The 22021-nt window shown below is 43.9% G+C and overlaps 1 protein-coding gene across 1 annotated transcript in view; it reads right to left on the bottom strand.

Moving 5' to 3' along the window:
- LOC124042643 (angiopoietin-2-like) overlaps positions 1 to 22021 on the bottom strand; it is an 87197-nt gene that overhangs the window by 42335 nt on the left and 22841 nt on the right. Inside the window, exons 3-4 of the mRNA XM_046360719.1 lie at positions 4940 to 5061; positions 2408 to 2640 (exon numbers count right to left, since the gene is read on the bottom strand). Of these exons, the coding sequence (XP_046216675.1) occupies positions 2408 to 2640; positions 4940 to 5061 (355 nt within the window). The remainder of the gene's footprint in view (positions 1 to 2407; positions 2641 to 4939; positions 5062 to 22021) is intronic.

Raw genomic sequence — 22021 nt, 5'->3', positions numbered from 1 at the left:
ACATTGTTTAAGGGATATATCAGTGGAGAGCACCTCTTCCTGGACAATAGGAGACACTATATTTCTCTCTAAAGTCAGCCAGGGGATGAAATGTTAATACCTGTAAATATAATTTAAGGTTTGGTACGTATAGTCCTCCTACGTCTTTTCATCTGGTTAGTTATTCATTTCATACGAGCGTTTACCTTGCGATGTACAGCGCCTTCAGAAAATGTTCGGACCCCTTATGTTATGTTACAGCCTCATTCAAAAGCTGATTAAATGTTTACTCATCAATCTACACACAATACCCCATAATGACACAGCAAAAACAGGTTTGAAGAAATGTTTGGTCATTTATTAAAGCTGTAAAAAGAATATTTTAAAAATATCATGTTTAAATAAGTTTTCAGAGCCTTTACTCAGTACTTTGTTGAAGCACCTTTGGCAGCGATTACAGCATTGAGTCTTCTTGGGTATGACTCTACAAGCTTGGCACAACTGTATTTGGGGTGTTTCTCTGCAGATCCTCTCAAGCTCTGTCAGGTAGGATGGGGAGAATCGCTACACAGCTATTTTCAGGTCTCTCTAGAGATGTTTGATCAGGTTCAAGTCCGGGCTCTGCCTGGGCCACTCAAGGACATTCAGAGACGTGTCCCGAAGTCACTCCTGCATTGTCTTGGCTGTGTGCTTAGGGCCGTTGTCCTGTTGGAGGGTGAACCTTCGTCCCAGTCTGAGGTCCTGATCGCTCTGGAGCAGGTTTTCATCAAGGATCTCTCTGTACTTTGCTCTGTTCATCTTTCCCTCCATCCTGACGAGTCTCCCAGTCCCTGCTGCTGAAAAACATCCCCACAGCATGATGCTGCCACCACCATGCTTCACCGTAGGGATGGTGCAAGGTTTTTTCCAAACATGATGCTTGGCATTCAGGCCACATAGTTCAATCTTGGTTTCATCTGCACAGAGAACCTTATTTCTCATGGTCTATGTCTTTAGGTGCTTTTCGGCAAAACTCCAAGCAGGCTGCCTTGTGCCTTTTACTGATCAGTGGCTTGCTACTCTACCAGAAAGGCCTGATTGGTGGAGTGCTGCAGAGGTTGTCCTTTTGGAAGGATCTCCCTTCCCCACAGAGAAACTGTCAGAATGACCATCGGGTTCTTGGTCACCTCCTTGACCAAGACCCTTCTCCCCCGATTGCTCAGTTTGGCCGGATGGCCAGCTCTAGGAAGCGTATTGGTGGTTCCAACTTCTTCCTTTTAAGAATGATGGAGGCAACTGTGTTCTTGGGGACCTTCAATGCTGCAGACATTTTTTGGTACCTTTTCCCAGATCTGTGCCTTCGACACAATCTTGTCTCGGAATTCTACGGTCAACTCTTTCCACCTCATGGCTTGGTTTCTGCTCTGATATGCACTGTCAACTGTGGGGCCATATATAGACAGGTGTGTGCAATTAATGTCCAATCAATTGAATGTACCACAGGTGGACTCCAATCAAGTTGTAGAAACATCTTAAGGATGATCAATGGAAACAGGATGCACCTGGGTTCAATTTACAGTCTCATAGCAAAGAGTCTGAATACTTATGTAAATAAGGTATTTCTGTTGAATATTTTTCATTTTTTCCATTAGCTAACCATTAGCTAACCATTAGCTAACCATTAGCTAACCATTAGCTAACCATTAGCTAACCATTTGCTAACCATTTGCTGACCATTTGCTAACCATTTGCTAACCATTAGCTAACCATTAGCTAACCATTTGCTAACCATTTGCTAACCATTTGCTAACCATTAGCTAACCATTAGCTAACCATTAGCTAACCATAAGCTAACCATCTGCTAACCATTTGCTAACCATTAGCTAACCATTAGCTAACCATTAGCTAACCATAAGCTAACCATCTGCTAACCATTTGCTAACCATTTGCTAACCATTTGCTAACCATTAGTTAACCATTTGCTAACCATTTGCTAACCATTTGCTAACCATTCTAGTCTAACAAAAGACAGGGGTAGAACTGCTTTGGTTTATGATGTCAGATATGTGGAGGATAAGGGTTTAACAAACCCAAAGGTACATTTCGAGAGGGGACAACATCATTTCTGATAGCTTAATGTCTGTTTATCAAAGAAAGAGGGGGCGATAATGATACTGGGAGGCATCCTTATCTTGTTGAAATAAAAGCTACATTACATCTAAATGAACCGTTGTCAACGGCTGTGTTCATCATTTACATTGGTTCCAGAATAAAATAACTCAATTAACACCTTTATAGTGACGTTAGCAGACTTGACCTTTATAGTTAGTTTAGCAGACTTGACCTTTATAGTTACGTTAGCAGACTTGACCAGTAAGTGTGTGTAACAAAGATTTTTATAAATAAACACTTTCAATGCACAAACACATTGGCAGTAGATCTCTCTCACCGTTGCAGTGGGTGACCATGGCTAGCAGCTGCTGCACGGTGTCAGTCAGTATAGCCTGCTGTTTCTGCAGTTGTGTGCTGATGTGTGTGGAGGTCCCCAGCTCTCCATGTAGCTGGGTGACCAGGCGCCTCTGTCTCTCCAGCATGTCCTGCAGCTGCTGTCTCTCCCTCTGAAGACCTTGGAGCTCCTCAACGTGCCTGGCCTCTAAAGCTGAGAACCTCTGCTCTATCAAACTATGAAAAAGAGAGAGAGGGAGAGAGACAGAGTGAGACAGAGAGAGAGACAGAAAGATAGATAGAGAGAGAGACAGAGAGAGAGAGAGAGAAAGATAGAGAGAGAGAGAGAGAGAGAGAGAGAGAGAGAGAGAGAGAGAGAGAGAGAGAGAGAGAGAGAGAGAGAGAGAGAGAGAGAGAGAGAGAGAGAGAGAAAGAGAGAGACAGAGAGAAAGATAGAAAGAGAGAGAGACAGAGAGAGAGAGAGAGAGAGAGAGAGAGGATGGTAGACTCTCTATTCTAAGAGGAACCATCCTACAGTCAAAGAACCCTTGATGAACCATTGTTTTCTTCTTCCTAAAAGTGACCTAGCCATAAGAAAGGGAGGTAGCAGATAGAGATTAGAGGAGTGGGACAGCAACTGAACGGTTGACCCCTAGTGGGGTCAGGTGACCTGTCAGCACAATAAAGCAGCACTGGATTGGTTGACTCAAAGGAACCAATTGTGTTAAATGCAGGAATTAACATTATGCAGACTCCTGAACCTCCTATATATATGAATAAATGACTGCAGAGGAAGAAGGACCGTTCTATTCAGCAAATGCCAAGGAAACAGCCTGTGATCTACTGGGCTGTCCGCACCACCCTCTGTGTGTGTGTGTGTGTGTGTGTGTGTGTGTGTGTGTGTGTGTGTGTGTGTGTGTGTGTGTGTGTGTGTGTGTGTGTGTGTGTGTGTGTGTGTGTGTGTGTGTGTGTGTGTGTGTGTGTGTGTGTGTGTGTGTGTGTGTGTGTGTGTGACTCATGGATAGAAAGTTCGAGGGGCTCTCTACCCTGGGGTAACCATGACGTCTGCATATCGAGGGGCTCTCTACCCTGGGGTAACCATGACGTCTGAATATCGAGGGGCTCTCTACCCTGGGGTAACCATGACGTCTGCATATCGAGGGGCTCTCTACCCTGGGGTAACCATGACGTCTGAATATCGAGGGGCTCTCTACCCTGGGGTAACCATGACGTCTGAATATCGAGGGGCTCTCTACCCTGGGGTAACCATGACGTCTGAATATCGAGGGGCTCTCTACCCTGGGGTAACCATGACGTCTGAATATCCAGGGGCTCTCTACCCTGGGGTAACCATGACGTCTGAATATCGAGGGGCTCTCTACCCTGGGGTAACCATGACGTCTGCATATCGAGGGTCTCTCTACCCTGGGGTAACCATGACGTCTGAATATCGAGGGGCTCTCTACCCTGGGGTAACCATGACGTCTGAATATCGAGGGGCTCTCTACCCTGGGGTAACCATGACATCTGAATATCGAGGGGCTCTCTACCCTGGGGTAACCATGACGTCTGAATATCGAGGGGCTCTCTACCCTGGGGTAACCATGACGTCTGCATATCGAGGGGCTCTCTACCCTGGGGTAACCATGACGTCTGAATATCGAGGGGCTCTCTACCCTGGGGTAACCATGACGTCTGAATATCGAGGGGCTCTCTACCCTGGGGTTACCATGACGTCTGAATATCGAGGGGCTCTCTACCCTGGGGTAACCATGACGTCTGAATATCGAGGGGCTCTCTACCCTGGGGTAACCATGACGTCTGAATATCGAGGGGCTCTCTACCCTGGGGTAACCATGACGTCTGAATATCGAGGGGCTCTCTACCCTGGGGTAACCATGACGTCTGAATATCGAGGGGCTCTCTACCCTGGGGTAACCATGACGTCTGAATATCGAGGGGCTCTCTACCCTGGGGTAACCATGACGTCTGAATATCGAGGGGCTCTCTACCCTGGGGTAACCATGACGTCTGCATATCGAGGGTCTCTGTATTACCCACTTCGCTCCAAATGAACCCTGGAAATATACCAGTCTGATGTTTATAGCTCTGACAACGTAGCAGAAACAACCCAGAGCTACACAGACTGATACAAGCTGAGGGCGTGGTGGATAGGGCCTTCTGAGGGTGTGGTGGATAGGGCCCTCTGAGGGTGTGGTGGATAGGGCCCTCTGAGGGTGTGGTGGATAGGGCCGTCTGAGGGTGTGGTGGATAGGGCCGTCTGAGGGTGTGGTGGATAGGGCCGTCTGAGGGTGTGGTGGATAGGGCCTTCTGAGGGTGTGGTGGATAGGGCCTTCTGAGGGTGTGGTGGATAGGGCCCTCTGAGGGCGTGGTGGATAGGGCCCTCTGAGGGCGTGGTGGATAGGGCCTTCTGAGGGTGTGGTGGATAGGGCCTTCTGAGGGTGTGGTGGATAGGGCCTTCTGAGGGTGTGGTGGATAGGGCCTTCTGAGGGTGTGGTGGATAGAGCTGCTGTACCTGCTTTTATCGTTGAGTCGTGAGATCTCCTGGTTCTGCTGGAGGAAGTGTTTCTCTAGACGGTCAGTGAACAGAGAATACTCTAACAGATGAATCTCCATTCTACTGGTCTGGTTCAGCACCTGGGGAGGAAGGGAGGGTTATTCAGTTACCTGACAGTTACCTGCTTAAATTCTTGTTAAAAACCTCTTCAGGATCGGCCCTTTTTTTTCCAATTCTCGCATGAAGTGACATACCCAAATCTAACTGCCTGTAGCTCAGGCCCTGAATCAAGGATATGCATATTCTTGGTACCATTTGAAAGGAAACACTGAAGTTTATGGAAATGTGAAAGGAATGTAGTATAATATAACACAATAGATCTGATAAAAGATAATACAAAGAAACAAATGAACTGTTATTTTGTATTTTTTTGTACCATCATGTTTGAAATGCAAGAGAAAGGCCATAGTGTATTATACCAGCCCAGATGAAATTTAGATTTTGGCCACTAGATGGCATCAGTGTATGTGCAAAGTTTTAGACTGATCCAATGAACCATTGTATTTCTGCTCAAAATGACAACTGGCCTAATCAATGAATCACACCTGGGACAACTGGCCTAATCAATGAATCACACCTGGGACAACTGGCCTAATCAATGAATCACACCTGGGACAACTGGCCTAATCAATGAATCACACCTGGCCTAATCAATGTATTACACCTGGCCTAATCAATGAATCACACCTGGGACAACTGGCCTAATCAATGAATTACACCTGGCCTAATCAATTAATCACACCTGGGACAACTGGCATAATCAATTAATCACACCTGGGACAACTGGCCTAATCAATGAATCACACCTGGCCTAATCAATGTATCACACCTGGCCTAATCAATGAATCACACCTGGGACAACTGGCCTAATCAATTAATAACACCTGGGACAACTGGCCTAATCAAATAATCACACCTGGGACAACTGGCCCAATCAAATAATCACACCTGGGACAACTGGCCTAATCAATGTATCACACCTGGCCTAATCAATGTATCACACCTGGGACAACTGGCCTAATCAATGAATCACACCTGGTACAACTGGCCTAATCAATGAATCACACCTGGCCTAGTCAATGTATTACACCTGGCCTAATCAATGAATCACACCTGGGACAACTACCCTAATCAATGAATCACACCTGGGACAACTGGCCTAATCAATTAATAACACCTGGGACAACTGGCCTAATCAATGAATAACACCTGGGACAACTGGCCTAATCAATGAATAACACCTGGGACAACTGGCCTAATCAATGAATCACAACTGGGACAACTGGCCTAATCAATTAATAACACCTGGGACAACTGGCCTAATCAATTAATAACACCTGGGACAACTGGCCTAATCAATTAATAACACCTGGGACAACTGGCCTAATCAATTAATAACACCTGGGACAACTGCCCTAATCAATTAATAACACCTGGGACAACTAGCCTAATTAATTAATAACACCTGAGACAACTGGCCTAATCAATTAATAACACCTGGGACAACTGGCCTAATCAATTAATAACACCTGGGACAACTGGCCTAATCAATTAATAACACCTGGGACAACTAGCCTAATAAATGAATCACACCTGGGACAACTGGCCTAATCAATGAATCACACCTGGGACAACTACCCTAATCAATGAATCCCACCTGGCCTAATAAATTAATTACACCTGGCCTAATCAATGAATAACACCTGAGACAACTAGCCTAATCAATGAATCACACCTGGCCTAATCAATGAATCACACCTGGCCTAATCAATGAATCACACCTGGGACAACTGGCCTAATCAATGAATCACACCTGGCCTAATCAATGAATCACACCTGGGACAACTGGCCTAATCAATGAATAACACCTGGGACAACTACCCTAATCAATGAATAACACCTGGGACAACTGGCCTAATCAATTAATAACACCTGGGACAACTGGCCTCATCAATTAATCACACCTGGGACAACTACCCTAATCAATGAATAACACCTGGGATAACTGGCCTAATCAATGAATAACACCTGGGACAACTGGCCTAATCAATGAATCACACCTGGGACAACTGGCCTAATCAATGAATCACACCTGGGACAACTGGCCTAATCAATTAATAACACCTGGGACAACTGGCCTAATCAATTAATAACACCTGGGACAACTGGCCTAATCAATTAATAACACCTGGGACAACTGGCCTAATCAATTAATAACACCTGGGACAACTAGCCTAATAAATTAATCACACCTGGGACAACTGGCCTAATCAATGAATCACACCTGGGACAACTACCCTAATCAATGAATCCCACCTGGCCTAATAAATTAATTACACCTGGCCTAATCAATGAATAACACCTGAGACAACTAGCCTAATCAATGAATCACACCTGGCCTAATCAATGAATCACACCTGGCCTAATCAATGAATCACACCTGGGACAACTGGCCTAATCAATGAATCACACCTGGCCTGGCACCTAATCAATCAATGAATAACACCTGGGACAACTGGCCTAATCAATGAATAACACCTGGGACAACTGGCCTAATCAACAATAACTGGCCTACATGGCAAATGAATAACACCTGGGACAACTGGCCTAATCAATGAATCACACCTGGGACAACTGGCCTAATCAATGAATAACACCTGGGACAACTGGCCTAATCAATTAATAACACCTGGGACAACTGGCCTAATCAATTAATAACACCTGGGACAACTGGCCTAATCAATGAATCACACCTGGCCTAATCAATGAATCACACCTGGCCTAATCAATGAATCACACCTGGGACAACTGGCCTAATCAATGAATAACACCTGGGACAACTACCCTAATCAATGAATAACACCTGGGACAACTGGCCTAATCAATTAATAACACCTGGGACAACTGGCCTCATCAATTAATCACACCTGGGACAACTACCCTAATCAATGAATAACACCTGGGATAACTGGCCTAATCAATGAATAACACCTGGGACAACTGGCCTAATCAATGAATAACACCTGGGACAACTGGCCTAATCAATGAATCACACCTGGGACAACTGGCCTAATCAATGAATCACACCTGGGACAACTGGCCTAATCAATTAATAACACCTGGGACAACTGGCCTAATCAATTAATAACACCTGGGACAACTGGCCTAATCAATTAATAACACCTGGGACAACTGGCCTAATCAATTAATAACACCTGGGACAACTAGCCTAATAAATTAATCACACCTGGGACAACTGGCCTAATCAATGAATCACACCTGGGACAACTACCCTAATCAATGAATCCCACCTGGCCTAATAAATTAATTACACCTGGCCTAATCAATGAATAACACCTGAGACAACTAGCCTAATCAATGAATCACACCTGGCCTAATCAATGAATCACACCTGGCCTAATCAATGAATCACACCTGGGACAACTGGCCTAATCAATGAATCACACCTGGCCTAATCAATTAATCACACCTGGGACAACTGGCCTAATCAATGAATAACACCTGGGACAACTACCCTAATCAATGAATAACACCTGGGACAACTGGCCTAATCAATGAATAACACCTGGGACAACTGGCCTAATCAATGAATAACACCTGGGACAACTGGCCTAATTAATGAATCACACCTGGGACAACTGGCCTAATCAATGAATAACACCTGGGACAACTGGCCTAATCAATTAATAACACCTGGGACAACTGGCCTAATCAATGAATAACACCTGGGACAACTGGCCTAATCAATGAATCACACCTGGCCTAATCAATGTATCACACCTGGCCTAATCAATGAATCACACCTGGGACAACTGGCCTAATCAATGAATCACACCTGGGACAACTACCCTAATCAATGAATCACACCTGGGACAACTACCCTAATCAATGAATCACACCTGGGACAACTGGCCTAATCAATTAATAACACCTGGGACAACTGGCCTAATCAATGAATAACACCTGGGACAACTGGCCTAATCAATGAATAACACCTGGGACAACTGGCCTAATCAATGAATCACAACTGGGACAACTGGCCTAATCAATTAATAACACCTGGGACAACTGGCCTAATCAATTAATAACACCTGGGACAACTGGCCTAATCAATTAATAACACCTGGGACAACTGGCCTAATCAATTAATAACACCTGGGACAACTGGCCTAATCAATTAATAACACCTGGGACAACTAGCCTAATTAATTAATAACACCTGAGACAACTGGCCTAATCAATTAATAACACCTGGGACAACTGGCCTAATCAATTAATAACACCTGGGACAACTGGCCTAATCAATTAATAACACCTGGGACAACTAGCCTAATAAATGAATCACACCTGGGACAACTGGCCTAATCAATGAATCACACCTGGGACAACTACCCTAATCAATGAATCCCTCCTGGCCTAATAAATTCATTACACCTGGCCTAATCAATGAATAACACCTGAGACAACTAGCCTAATCAATGAATCACACCTGGCCTAATCAATGAATCACACCTGGCCTAATCAATGAATCACACCTGGGACAACTGGCCTAATCAATTAATAACACCTGGGACAACTGGCCTCATCAATTAATCACACCTGGGACAACTACCCTAATCAATGAATAACACCTGGGATAACTGGCCTAATCAATGAATAACACCTGGGACAACTGGCCTAATCAATGAATCACACCTGGGACAACTGGCCTAATCAATGAATCACACCTGGGACAACTGGCCTAATCAATTAATAACACCTGGGACAACTGGCCTAATCAATTAATAACACCTGGGACAACTGGCCTAATCAATTAATAACACCTGGGACAACTGGCCTAATCAATTAATAACACCTGGGACAACTGGCCTAATAAATTAATCACACCTGGGACAACTGGCCTAATCAATGAATCACACCTGGGACAACTACCTAATCAATGAATCCCACCTGGCCTAATAAATTAATTACACCTGGCCTAATCAATGAATAACACCTGAGACAACTAGCCTAATCAATGAATCACACCTGGCCTAATCAATGAATCACACCTGGCCTAATCAATGAATCACACCTGGGACAACTGGCCTAATCAATGAATCACACCTGGCCTAATCAATTAATCACACCTGGGACAACTGGCCTAATCAATGAATAACACCTGGGACAACTACCCTAATCAATGAATAACACCTGGGACAACTGGCCTAATCAATGGCCTAATCAATGAATAACACCTGGGACAACTGGCCTAATCAATGAATAACACCTGGGACAACTGGCCTAATCAATGAATAACACCTGGGACAACTGGCCTAATCAATGAATAACACCTGGGACAACTGGCCTAATCAATGAATAACACCTGGGACAACTGGCCTAATCAATGAATAACACCTGGGACAACTGGCCTAATCAATGAATCACACCTGGGACAACTGGCCTAATCAATGAATAACACCTGGGACAACTGGCCTAATCAATGAATAACACCTGGGACAACTGGCCTAATCAATGAATAACACCTGGGACAACTGGCCTAATCAATTAATAACACCTGGGACAACTGGCCTATCAATTAATCACACCTGGGACAACTGGCCTAATCAATGAATAACACCTGGGACAACTGGCCTAATCAATGAATCACACCTGGGACAACTGGCCTAATCAATGAATCACACCTGGGACAACTGGCCTAATCAATGAATCACACCTGGGACAACTGGCCTAATCAATGAATCACACCTGGGACAACTGGCCTAATCAATTAATCACACCTGGGACAACTGGCCTAATCAATTAATAACACCTGGGACAACTGGCCTAATCAATGAATAACACCTGGGACAACTGGCCTAATCAATTAATCACACCTGGGACAACTGGCCTAATCAATTAATCACACACAACTGGCCTAATCAATGAATCACACCTGGGACAACTAAATCAATGAATCACACCTGGCCTAATAAATTAATTACACCTGGCCTAATCAATGAATAACACCTGGGACAACTAGCCTAATCAATGAATCACACCTGGCCTAATCAATGACAATGAATCACCAACTAATCAATGAATCACACACTGGGACAACTGGCCTAATCAATGAATAACACCTGGGACAACTACCCTAATCAATGAATAACACCTGGGACAACTGGCCTAATCAATGAATCACCTGGGACAACTGGCCTAATCAATGAATAACACCTGGGACAACTGGCCTAATCAATGAATCACACCTGGGACAACTGGCCTAATCAATGAATAACACCTGGGACAACTGGCCTAATCAATTAATCACACCTGGGACAACTGGCCTAAATCAATTAATAACACCTGGGACAACTGGCCTAATCAATGAATCACACCTGGCCTAATCCACACTGGGACAACTGGCCTAATCAATGAATCACACCTGGGACAACTAAATCAATGAATCACACCTGGGACAACTACCTAATCAATGAATCACACCTGGGACAACTGGCCTAATCAATTAATAACACCTGGGACAACTGGCCTAATCAATGAATAATGGACAACTGGCCTAATCAATGAATAACACCTGGGACAACTGGCCTAATCAATGAATCACAACTGGGACAACTAATAATCAATTAATAACACCTGGGACAACTGGCCTAATCAATTAATAACACCTGGGACAACTGGCCTAATCAATTAATAACACCTGGGACAACTGGCCTAATCAATTAATAACACCTGGGACAACTGGCCTAATCAATTAATAACACCTGGGACAATCAATTAATTAATAACACCTGAGACAACTGGCCTAATCAATTAATAACACCTGGGACAACTGGCCTAATCAATGAATAACACCTGGGACAACTGGCCTAATCAATTAATAACACCTGGGACAACTGGGCCTAATCAATGAATCACACCTGGGACAACTAAATCAATGAATCCCACCTGGCCTAATACAACTGGCCTAATCAATGAATCACACCTGGGACTAGCCTAATCAATGAATCACACCTGGCCTAATCAATGAATCACCTAATCAATGAATCTGGGACAACTGGCCTAATCAATGAATCACACCTAATCAATGAATCACACCTGGCCTAATCAATGAATCACACCTGGCCTAATCAATGAATCACACCTGGGACCACTGGCCTAATCAATGAATAACACCTGGGACAACTACCCTAATCAATGAATAACACCTGGGACAACTGGCCTAATCAATTAATAACACCTGGGACAACTGGCCTCATCAATTAATCACACCTGGGACAACTACCCTAATCAATGAATAACACCTGGGATAACTGGCCTAATCAATGAATAACACCTGGGACAACTGGCCTAATCAATGAATAACACCTGGGACAACTGGCCTAATCAATGAATCACACCTGGGACAACTGGCCTAATCAATGAATCACACCTGGGACAACTGGCCTAATCAATTAATAACACCTGGGACAACTGGCCTAATCAATTAATAACACCTGGGACAACTGGCCTAATCAATTAATAACACCTGGGACAACTGGCCTAATCAATTAATAACACCTGGGACAACTAGCCTAATAAATGAATCACACCTGGGACAACTGGCCTAATCAATGAATCACACCTGGGACAACTACCCTAATCAATGAATCCCACCTGGCCTAATAAATTAATTACACCTGGCCTAATCAATGAATAACACCTGAGACAACTAGCCTAATCAATGAATCACACCTGGCCTAATCAATGAATCACACCTGGCCTAATCAATGAATCACACCTGGGACAACTGGCCTAATCAATGAATCACACCTGGGACAACTGGCCTAATCAATGAATAACACCTGGGACAACTACCCTAATCAATGAATAACACCTGGGACAACTGGCCTAATCAATTAATAACACCTGGGACAACTGGCCTCATCAATTAATCACACCTGGGACAACTACCCTAATCAATGAATAACACCTGGGATAACTGGCCTAATCAATGAATCACACCTGGTACAACTGGCCTAATCAATGAATCACACCTGGGACAACTAGCCTAATCAATTAATCACACCTGGCCTGATCAATGTATCACACCTGGCCTAATCAATGGATAACACTTGGGACAACTGGCCTAATCAATGAATAACACCTAGTACAACTGGCCTAATCAATGAATCACACCTGGCCTAATCAATGTATCACACCTGGCCTAATCAATGAATCATACCTGGGACAACTGGCCTAATCAATGAATCACACCTGGGACAACTGGCCTAATCAATGAATCACACCTGGCCTAATCAATGTATCACACCTGGGACAACTGGCCTAATCAATGAATCACACCTGGGACAACTACCCTAATCAATGAATCACACCTGGGACAACTGGCCTAATCAATGAATCACACCTGGCCTAATCAATGTATCACACCTGGCCTAATCAATGAATCACACCTGGCCTAATCAATATATCACACCTGGCCTCATCAATTAATCACACCTGGGACAACTGGCCTAATCAATGAATCACACCTGGGACAATTGGCCTAATCAATGAATCACACCTGGGACAACTGGCCTAATCAATGAATCACACCTGGGACAACTGGCCTAATCAATGAATTACACCTGGCCTAATCAATGTATTACACATGACCTAATCAATGAATCACACCTGGGACAACTGGCCTAATCAATGAATCACACCTGGGACAACTGGCCTAATCAATGTATGACACCTGGCCTAATCAATGTATCACACCTGGCCTAATCAATGTATCACACCTGGGACAACTGGCCTAATCAATGAATCACACCTGGGACAACTGGCCTAATCAATGAATCACACCTGGACTAATCAATATATCACACCTGGCCTAATCAATGAATCACACCTGGGACAACTGGCCTAATCAATGAATCACACCTGGTACAACTGGCCTAATCAATGAATCACACCTGGCCTAATCAATGTATTACACCTGGCCTAATCAATGAATCACACCTGGGACAACTACACTAATCAATGAATCACACCTGGGACAACTGGCCTAATCAATTAATAACACCTGGGACAACTGGCCTAATCAATGAATAACACCTGGGACAACTGGCCTAATCAATGGATCACACCTGGACTAATCAATATATCACACCTGGCCTAATCAATGAATCACACCTGGGACAACTGGCCTAATCAATGAATCACACCTGAGACAACTAGCCTAATCAATGAATCACACCTGGCCTAATCAATGTATCACACCTGGCCTAATCCATTAATCACACCTGGGACAACTGGCCTAATCAATGAATCACACCTGGGACACCTACCCTAATCAATGAATAACACCTGGGACAACTGGCCTAATCAATGAATCACACCTGGGACAACTGGCCTCATCAATTAATCACACCTGGCCTAATCAATGAATCACACCTGGGACAACTGGCCTAATCAAATAATCACACCTGGGACAACTGGCCTAATCAAATAATCACACCTGGGATAACTGGCATAATCAATGTATCACACCTGGCCTAATCAATGTATCACACCTGGGACAACTGGCCTAATCAATGAATCACACCTGGGACAACTGGCCTAATCAATGTATCACACCTGGGACAACTGGCCTAATCAATGAATCACACCTGGGACAATTGGCCTAATCAATGAATAACACCTGGGACGACTGGCCTCATCAATTAATCACACCTGGGACAACTACCCTAATCAATGAATAACACCTGGGATAACTGGCCTAATCAATGAATAACACCTGGGACAACTGGCCTAATCAATTAATAACACCTGGGACAACTGGCCTAATCAATGAATCACACCTGGGACAACTGGCCTAATCAATGAATAACACCTGGGACAACTGGCCTAATCAATTAATAACACCTGGGACAACTGGCCTAATCAAATAATAACACCTGGGACAACTGGCCTAATCAATGAATCACACCTGGCCTAATCAATGTATCACACCTGGCCTAATCAATGAATCACACCTGGGACAACTGGCCTAATCAATGAATCACACCTAGCCTAATCAATGTATCACACCTGGGACAACTGGCCTAATCAATGAATCACACCAGGGACAACTACCCTAATCAATGAATCACACCTGGGACAACTGGCCTAATCAATGAATCACACCTGGCCTAATCAATGTATCACACCTGGCCTAATCAATGAATCACACCTGGCCTAATCAATATATTACACCTGGCCTAATCAATGAATCACACCTGGGACAACTGGCCTAATCAATGAATCACACCTGGGACAATTGGCCTAATCAATGAATCACACCTGGGACAACTAGCCTAATCAATGAATCACACCTGGCCTAATCAATGTATCACACCTGGCCTAATCAATGAATAACACTTGGGACAACTGGCCTAATCAATGAATAACACCTGGTACAACTGGCCTAATCAATGAATCACACCTGGCCTAATCAATGTATCACACCTGGCCTAATCAATGAATCACACCTGGGACAACTGGCCTAATCAATGAATCACACCTGGGACAACTGGCCTAATCAATGAATCACACCTGGCCTAATCAATGTATCACACCTGGGACAACTGGCCTAATCAGTGAATCACACCTGGGACAACTACCTAATCAATGAATCACACCTGGGACAACTGGCCTAATCAATGAATCACACCTGGCCTAATCAATGTATCACACCTGGCCTAATCAATGAATCACACTTGGCCTAATCAATATATCACACCTGGCCTAATCAATGAATCACACCTGGGACAACTGGCCTAATCAATGAATCACACCTGGGACAATTGGCCTAATCAATGAATCACACCTGGGACAACTGGCCTAATCAATGAATCACACCTGGGACAACTGGCCTAATCAATTAATTACACCTGGCCTAATCAATGTATTACACATGACCTAATCAATGAATCACACTTGGGACAACTGGCCTAATCAATGAATCACACCTGGCCTAATCAATGAATCACACCTGGGACAACTGGCATAATCAATTAATCACACCTGGGACAACTGGCCTAATCAATGAATCACACCTGGACTAATCAATATATCACACCTGGCCTAATCAATGAATCACACCTGGTACAACTGGCCTAATCAATGAATCACACCTGGCCTAATCAATGTATTACACCTGGCCTAATCAATGAATCACACCTGGGACAACTACACTAATCAATGAATCACACCTGGGACAACTGGCCTAATCAATTAATAACACCTGGGACAACTGGCCTAATCAATGAATAACACCTGGGAAAACTGGCCTAATCAATGAATCACACCTGGACTAATCAATATATCACACCTGGCCTAATCAATGAATCACACCTGGGACAACTGGCCTAATCAATGAATCACACCTGGTACAACTGGCCTAATCAATGAATCACACCTGGCCTAATCAATGTATCACACCTGGCCTAATCAATGAATCACACCTGGGACAACTACCCTAATCAATGAATCACACCTGGGACAACTGGCCTAATCAATTAATAACACCTGAGACAACTGGCCTAATCAATGAATAACACCTGGGACAACTGGCCTAATCAATGAATAACACCGGGGAAAACTGGCCTAATCAATGAATCACACCTGGGACTACTGGCCTAATCAATTAATAACACCTGGGACAACTGGCCTAATCAATTAATAACACCTGGGACAACTGGCCTAATCAATTAATAACACCTGGGACAACTAGCCTAATTAATTAATAACACCTGGGACAACTGGCCTAATCAATTAATAACACCTGGGACAACTGGCCTAATCAATTAATAACACCTGGGACAACTGGCCTAATCAATTAATAACACCTGGGACAACTGGCCTAATCAATTAATAACACCTGAGACAACTAGCCTAATAAATGAATCACACCTGGGACAACTGGCCTAATCAATGAATCACACCTGTGACAACTACCCTAATCAATGAATCCCACCTGGCCTAATAAATTAATTACACCTGGCCTAATCAATGAATAACACCTGAGACAACTAGCCTAATCAATAAATCACACCTGGCCTAATCAATGAATCACACCTGGCCTAATCAATTAATCACACCTGGGACAACTGGCCTAATCAATGAATCACACCTGGGACACCTACCCTAATCAATGAATAACACCTGGGACAACTGGCCTAATCAATGAATCACACCTGGGACAACTGGCCTCATCAATTAATCACACCTGGCCTAATCAATGAATCACACCTGGGACAACTGGCCTAATCAAATAATCACACCTGGGACAACTGGCCTAATCAAATAATCACACCTGGGATAACTGGCATAATCAATGAATCACACCTGGCCTAATCAATGTATCACACCTGGGACAACTGGCCTAATCAATGAATCACACCTGGGACAACTGGCCTAATCAATGAATCACACCTGGGACAACTGGCCTAATCAATGAATCACACCTGGGACAATTGGCCTAATCAATGAATAACACCTGGGACAACTGGCCTCATCAATTAATCACACCTGGGACAACTACCCTAATCAATGAATAACACCTGGGATAACTGGCCTAATCAATGAATAACACCTGGGACAACTGGCCTAATCAATTAATAACACCTGGGACAACTGGCCTAATCAATGAATCACACCTGGGACAACTGGCCTAATCAATGAATAACACCTGGGACAACTGGCCTAATCAATTAATAACACCTGGGACAACTGGCCTAATCAATAATAACACCTGGGACAACTGGCCTAATCAATGAATCACACCTGGCCTAATCAATGTATCACACCTGGCCTAATCAATGAATCACACCTGGGACAACTGGCCTAATCAATGAATCACACCTGGGACAACTGGCCTAATCAATGAATCACACCTAGGCCTAATCAATGTATCACACCTGGGACAACTGGCCTAATCAATGAATCACACCTGGGACAACTACCCTAATCAATGAATCACACCTGGGACAACTGGCCTAATCAATGAATCACACCTGGCCTAATCAATGTATCACACCTGGCCTAATCAATGAATCACACCTGGCCTAATCAATATACCTGGGACAACTGGCCTAATCAATGAATCACACCTGGGACAACTGGCCTAATCAATGAATCACACCTGGGACAACTGGCCTAATCAATGAATCACACCTGGGACAACTGGCCTAATCAATGAATCACACCTGGCCTAATCAATGTATCACACCTGGCCTAATCAATGAATAACACCTGGGACAACTGGCCTAATCAATGAATAACACACTGGCCTAATCAATGTATCTGGCCTAATCAATGAATCACACCTGGCCTAATCAATGTATCACACCTGGCAACTAATCAATGAATCACACCTGGGACAACTGGCCTAATCAATGAATAACACCTGGGACAACTGGCCTAATCAATTAATCACACCTGGCCTAATCAATGAATATCACACCTGGGACAACTGGCCTAATCAATGAATAACACCTGGGACAACTGGCCTAATCAATGAATAACACCTGGGACAACTGGCCTAATCAAATGAATAACACCTGGGACAACTGGCCTAATCAATGAATCACACCTGGGACAACTGGCCTAATCAATGAATCACACCTGGCCTAATCAATGAATCACCTGGGACAACTGGCCTAATCAATGAATCACACCTGGGACAACTGGCCTAATCAATGAATCACACCTGGGACAACTGGCCTAATCAATCACACCTGCCTAATCAATGTATCACACCTGGGACAACTGGCCTAATCAATGAATCACACCAGGGACAACTACCCTAATCAATGAATCACACCTGGGACAACTGGCCTAATCAATGAATCACACCTGGCCAATCAATGTATCACACCTGGCCTAATCAATGAATCACACCTGGCCTAATCAATATATTACACCTGGCCTAATCAATGAATCACACCTGGGACAACTGGCCTAATCAATGAATCACACCTGGGACAATTGGCCTAATCAATGAATCACACCTGGGACAACTAGCCTAATCAATGAATCACACCTGGCCTAATCAATGTATCACACCTGGCCTAATCAATGAATAACACTTGGGACAACTGGCCTAATCAATGAATAACACCTGGTACAACTGGCCTAATCAATGAATCACACCTGGCCTAATCAATGTATCACACCTGGCCTAATCAATGAATCACACCTGGGACAACTGGCCTAATCAATGAATCACACCTGGGACAACTGGCCTAATCAATGAATCACACCTGGCCTAATCAATGTATCACACCTGGGACAACTGGCCTAATCAATGAATAACACCTGGGACAACTACCCTAATCAATGAATCACACCTGGGACAACTGGCCTAATCAATGAATCACACCTGGCCTAATCAATGTATCACACCTGGCCTAATCAATGAATCACACTTGGCCTAATCAATATATCACACCTGGCCTAATCAATGAATCACACCTGGGACAACTGGCCTAATCAATGAATCACACCTGGGACAATTGGCCTAATCAATGAATCACACCTGGGACAACTGGCCTAATCAATGAATCACACCTGGGACAACTGGCCTAATCAATTAATTACACTTGGCCTAATCAATGTATTACACATGACCTAATCAATGAATCACACCTGGGACAACTGGCCTAATCAATGAATCACACCTGGCCTAATCAATGAATCACACCTGGGACAACTGGCATAATCAATTAATCACACCTGGGACAACTGGCCTAATCAATGAATAACACCTGGCCTAATCAATGTATGGCCTAATCACCTGGCCTAATCAATGAATCACACCTGGGACAACTGGCCTAATCAATGAATCACACCTGGGACAACTGGCCTCACAACTGGCCTAATCAATGTATCACACCTGGCCTAATCAACCTGGCCTAATCACTGGGACAACTGGCCTAATCAATGAATCACACCTGGGACAACTGGCCTAATCAACCTGGAATCAATATATAACACCTGGGACAACTGGCCTAATCAATGAATCACACCTGGGACAACTGGCCTAATCAATGAATAACACCGGGGAAAACTGGCCTAATCAATGAATCACACCTGGGACTACTGGCCTAATCAATTAATAACACCTGGGACAACTGGCCTAATCAATTAATAACACCTGGGACAACTGGCCTAATCAATTAATAACACCTGGGACAACTAGCCTAATTAATTAATAACACCTGGGACAACTGGCCTAATCAATTAATAACACCTGGGACAACTGGCCTAATCAATTAATAACACCTGGGACAACTGGCCTAATCAATTAATAACACCTGGGACAACTGGCCTAATCAATTAATAACACCTGAGACAACTAGCCTAATAAATGAATCACACCTGGGACAACTGGCCTAATCAATGAATCACACCTGTGACAACTACCCTAATCAATGAATCCCACCTGGCCTAATAAATTAATTACACCTGGCCTAATCAATGAATAACACCTGAGACAACTAGCCTAATCAATAAATCACACCTGGCCTAATCAATGAATCACACCTGGCCTAATCCATTAATCACACCTGGGACAACTGGCCTAATCAATGAATCACACCTGGGACACCTACCCTAATCAATGAATAACACCTGGGACAACTGGCCTAATCAATGAATCACACCTGGGACAACTGGCCTCATCAATTAATCACACCTGGCCTAATCAATGAATCACACCTGGGACAACTGGCCTAATCAAATAATCACACCTGGGACAACTGGCCTAATCAAATAATCACACCTGGGATAACTGGCATAATCAATGTATCACACCTGGCCTAATCAATGTATCACACCTGGGACAACTGGCCTAATCAATGAATCACACCTGGGACAACTGGCCTAATCAATGTATCACACCTGGGACAACTGGCCTAATCAATGAATCACACCTGGGACAATTGGCCTAATCAATGAATAACACCTGGGACGACTGGCCTCATCAATTAATCACACCTGGGACAACTACCCTAATCAATGAATAACACCTGGGATAACTGGCCTAATCAATGAATAACACCTGGGACAACTGGCCTAATCAATTAATAACACCTGGGACAACTGGCCTAATCAATGAATCACACCTGGGACAACTGGCCTAATCAATGAATAACACCTGGGACAACTGGCCTAATCAATTAATAACACCTGGGACAACTGGCCTAATCAAATAATAACACCTGGGACAACTGGCCTAATCAATGAATCACACCTGGCCTAATCAATGTATCACACCTGGCCTAATCAATGAATCACACCTGGGACAACTGGCCTAATCAATGAATCACACCTGGGACAACTGGCCTAATCAATGAATCACACCTAGCCTAATCAATGTATCACACCTGGGACAACTGGCCTAATCAATGAATCACACCAGGGACAACTACCCTAATCAATGAATCACACCTGGGACAACTGGCCTAATCAATGAATCACACCTGGCCTAATCAATGTATCACACCTGGCCTAATCAATGAATCACACCTGGCCTAATCAATATATTACACCTGGCCTAATCAATGAATCACACCTGGGACAACTGGCCTAATCAATGAATCACACCTGGGACAATTGGCCTAATCAATGAATCACACCTGGGACAACTAGCCTAATCAATGAATCACACCTGGCCTAATCAATGTATCACACCTGGCCTAATCAATGAATAACACTTGGGACAACTGGCCTAATCAATGAATAACACCTGGTACAACTGGCCTAATCAATGAATCACACCTGGCCTAATCAATGTATCACACCTGGCCTAATCAATGAATCACACCTGGGACAACTGGCCTAATCAATGAATCACACCTGGGACAACTGGCCTAATCAATGAATCACACCTGGCCTAATCAATGTATCACACCTGGGACAACTGGCCTAATCAGTGAATCACACCTGGGACAACTACCCTAATCAATGAATCACACCTGGGACAACTGGCCT

Source organism: Oncorhynchus gorbuscha, linkage group LG09, assembly GCF_021184085.1.
Source record: "Oncorhynchus gorbuscha isolate QuinsamMale2020 ecotype Even-year linkage group LG09, OgorEven_v1.0, whole genome shotgun sequence".
Taxonomy (NCBI): domain Eukaryota; kingdom Metazoa; phylum Chordata; class Actinopteri; order Salmoniformes; family Salmonidae; genus Oncorhynchus; species Oncorhynchus gorbuscha.
The sequence above is the reverse complement of the archived record's forward strand: the minus strand, read 5'-3'. Positions and strand labels throughout refer to the sequence as shown.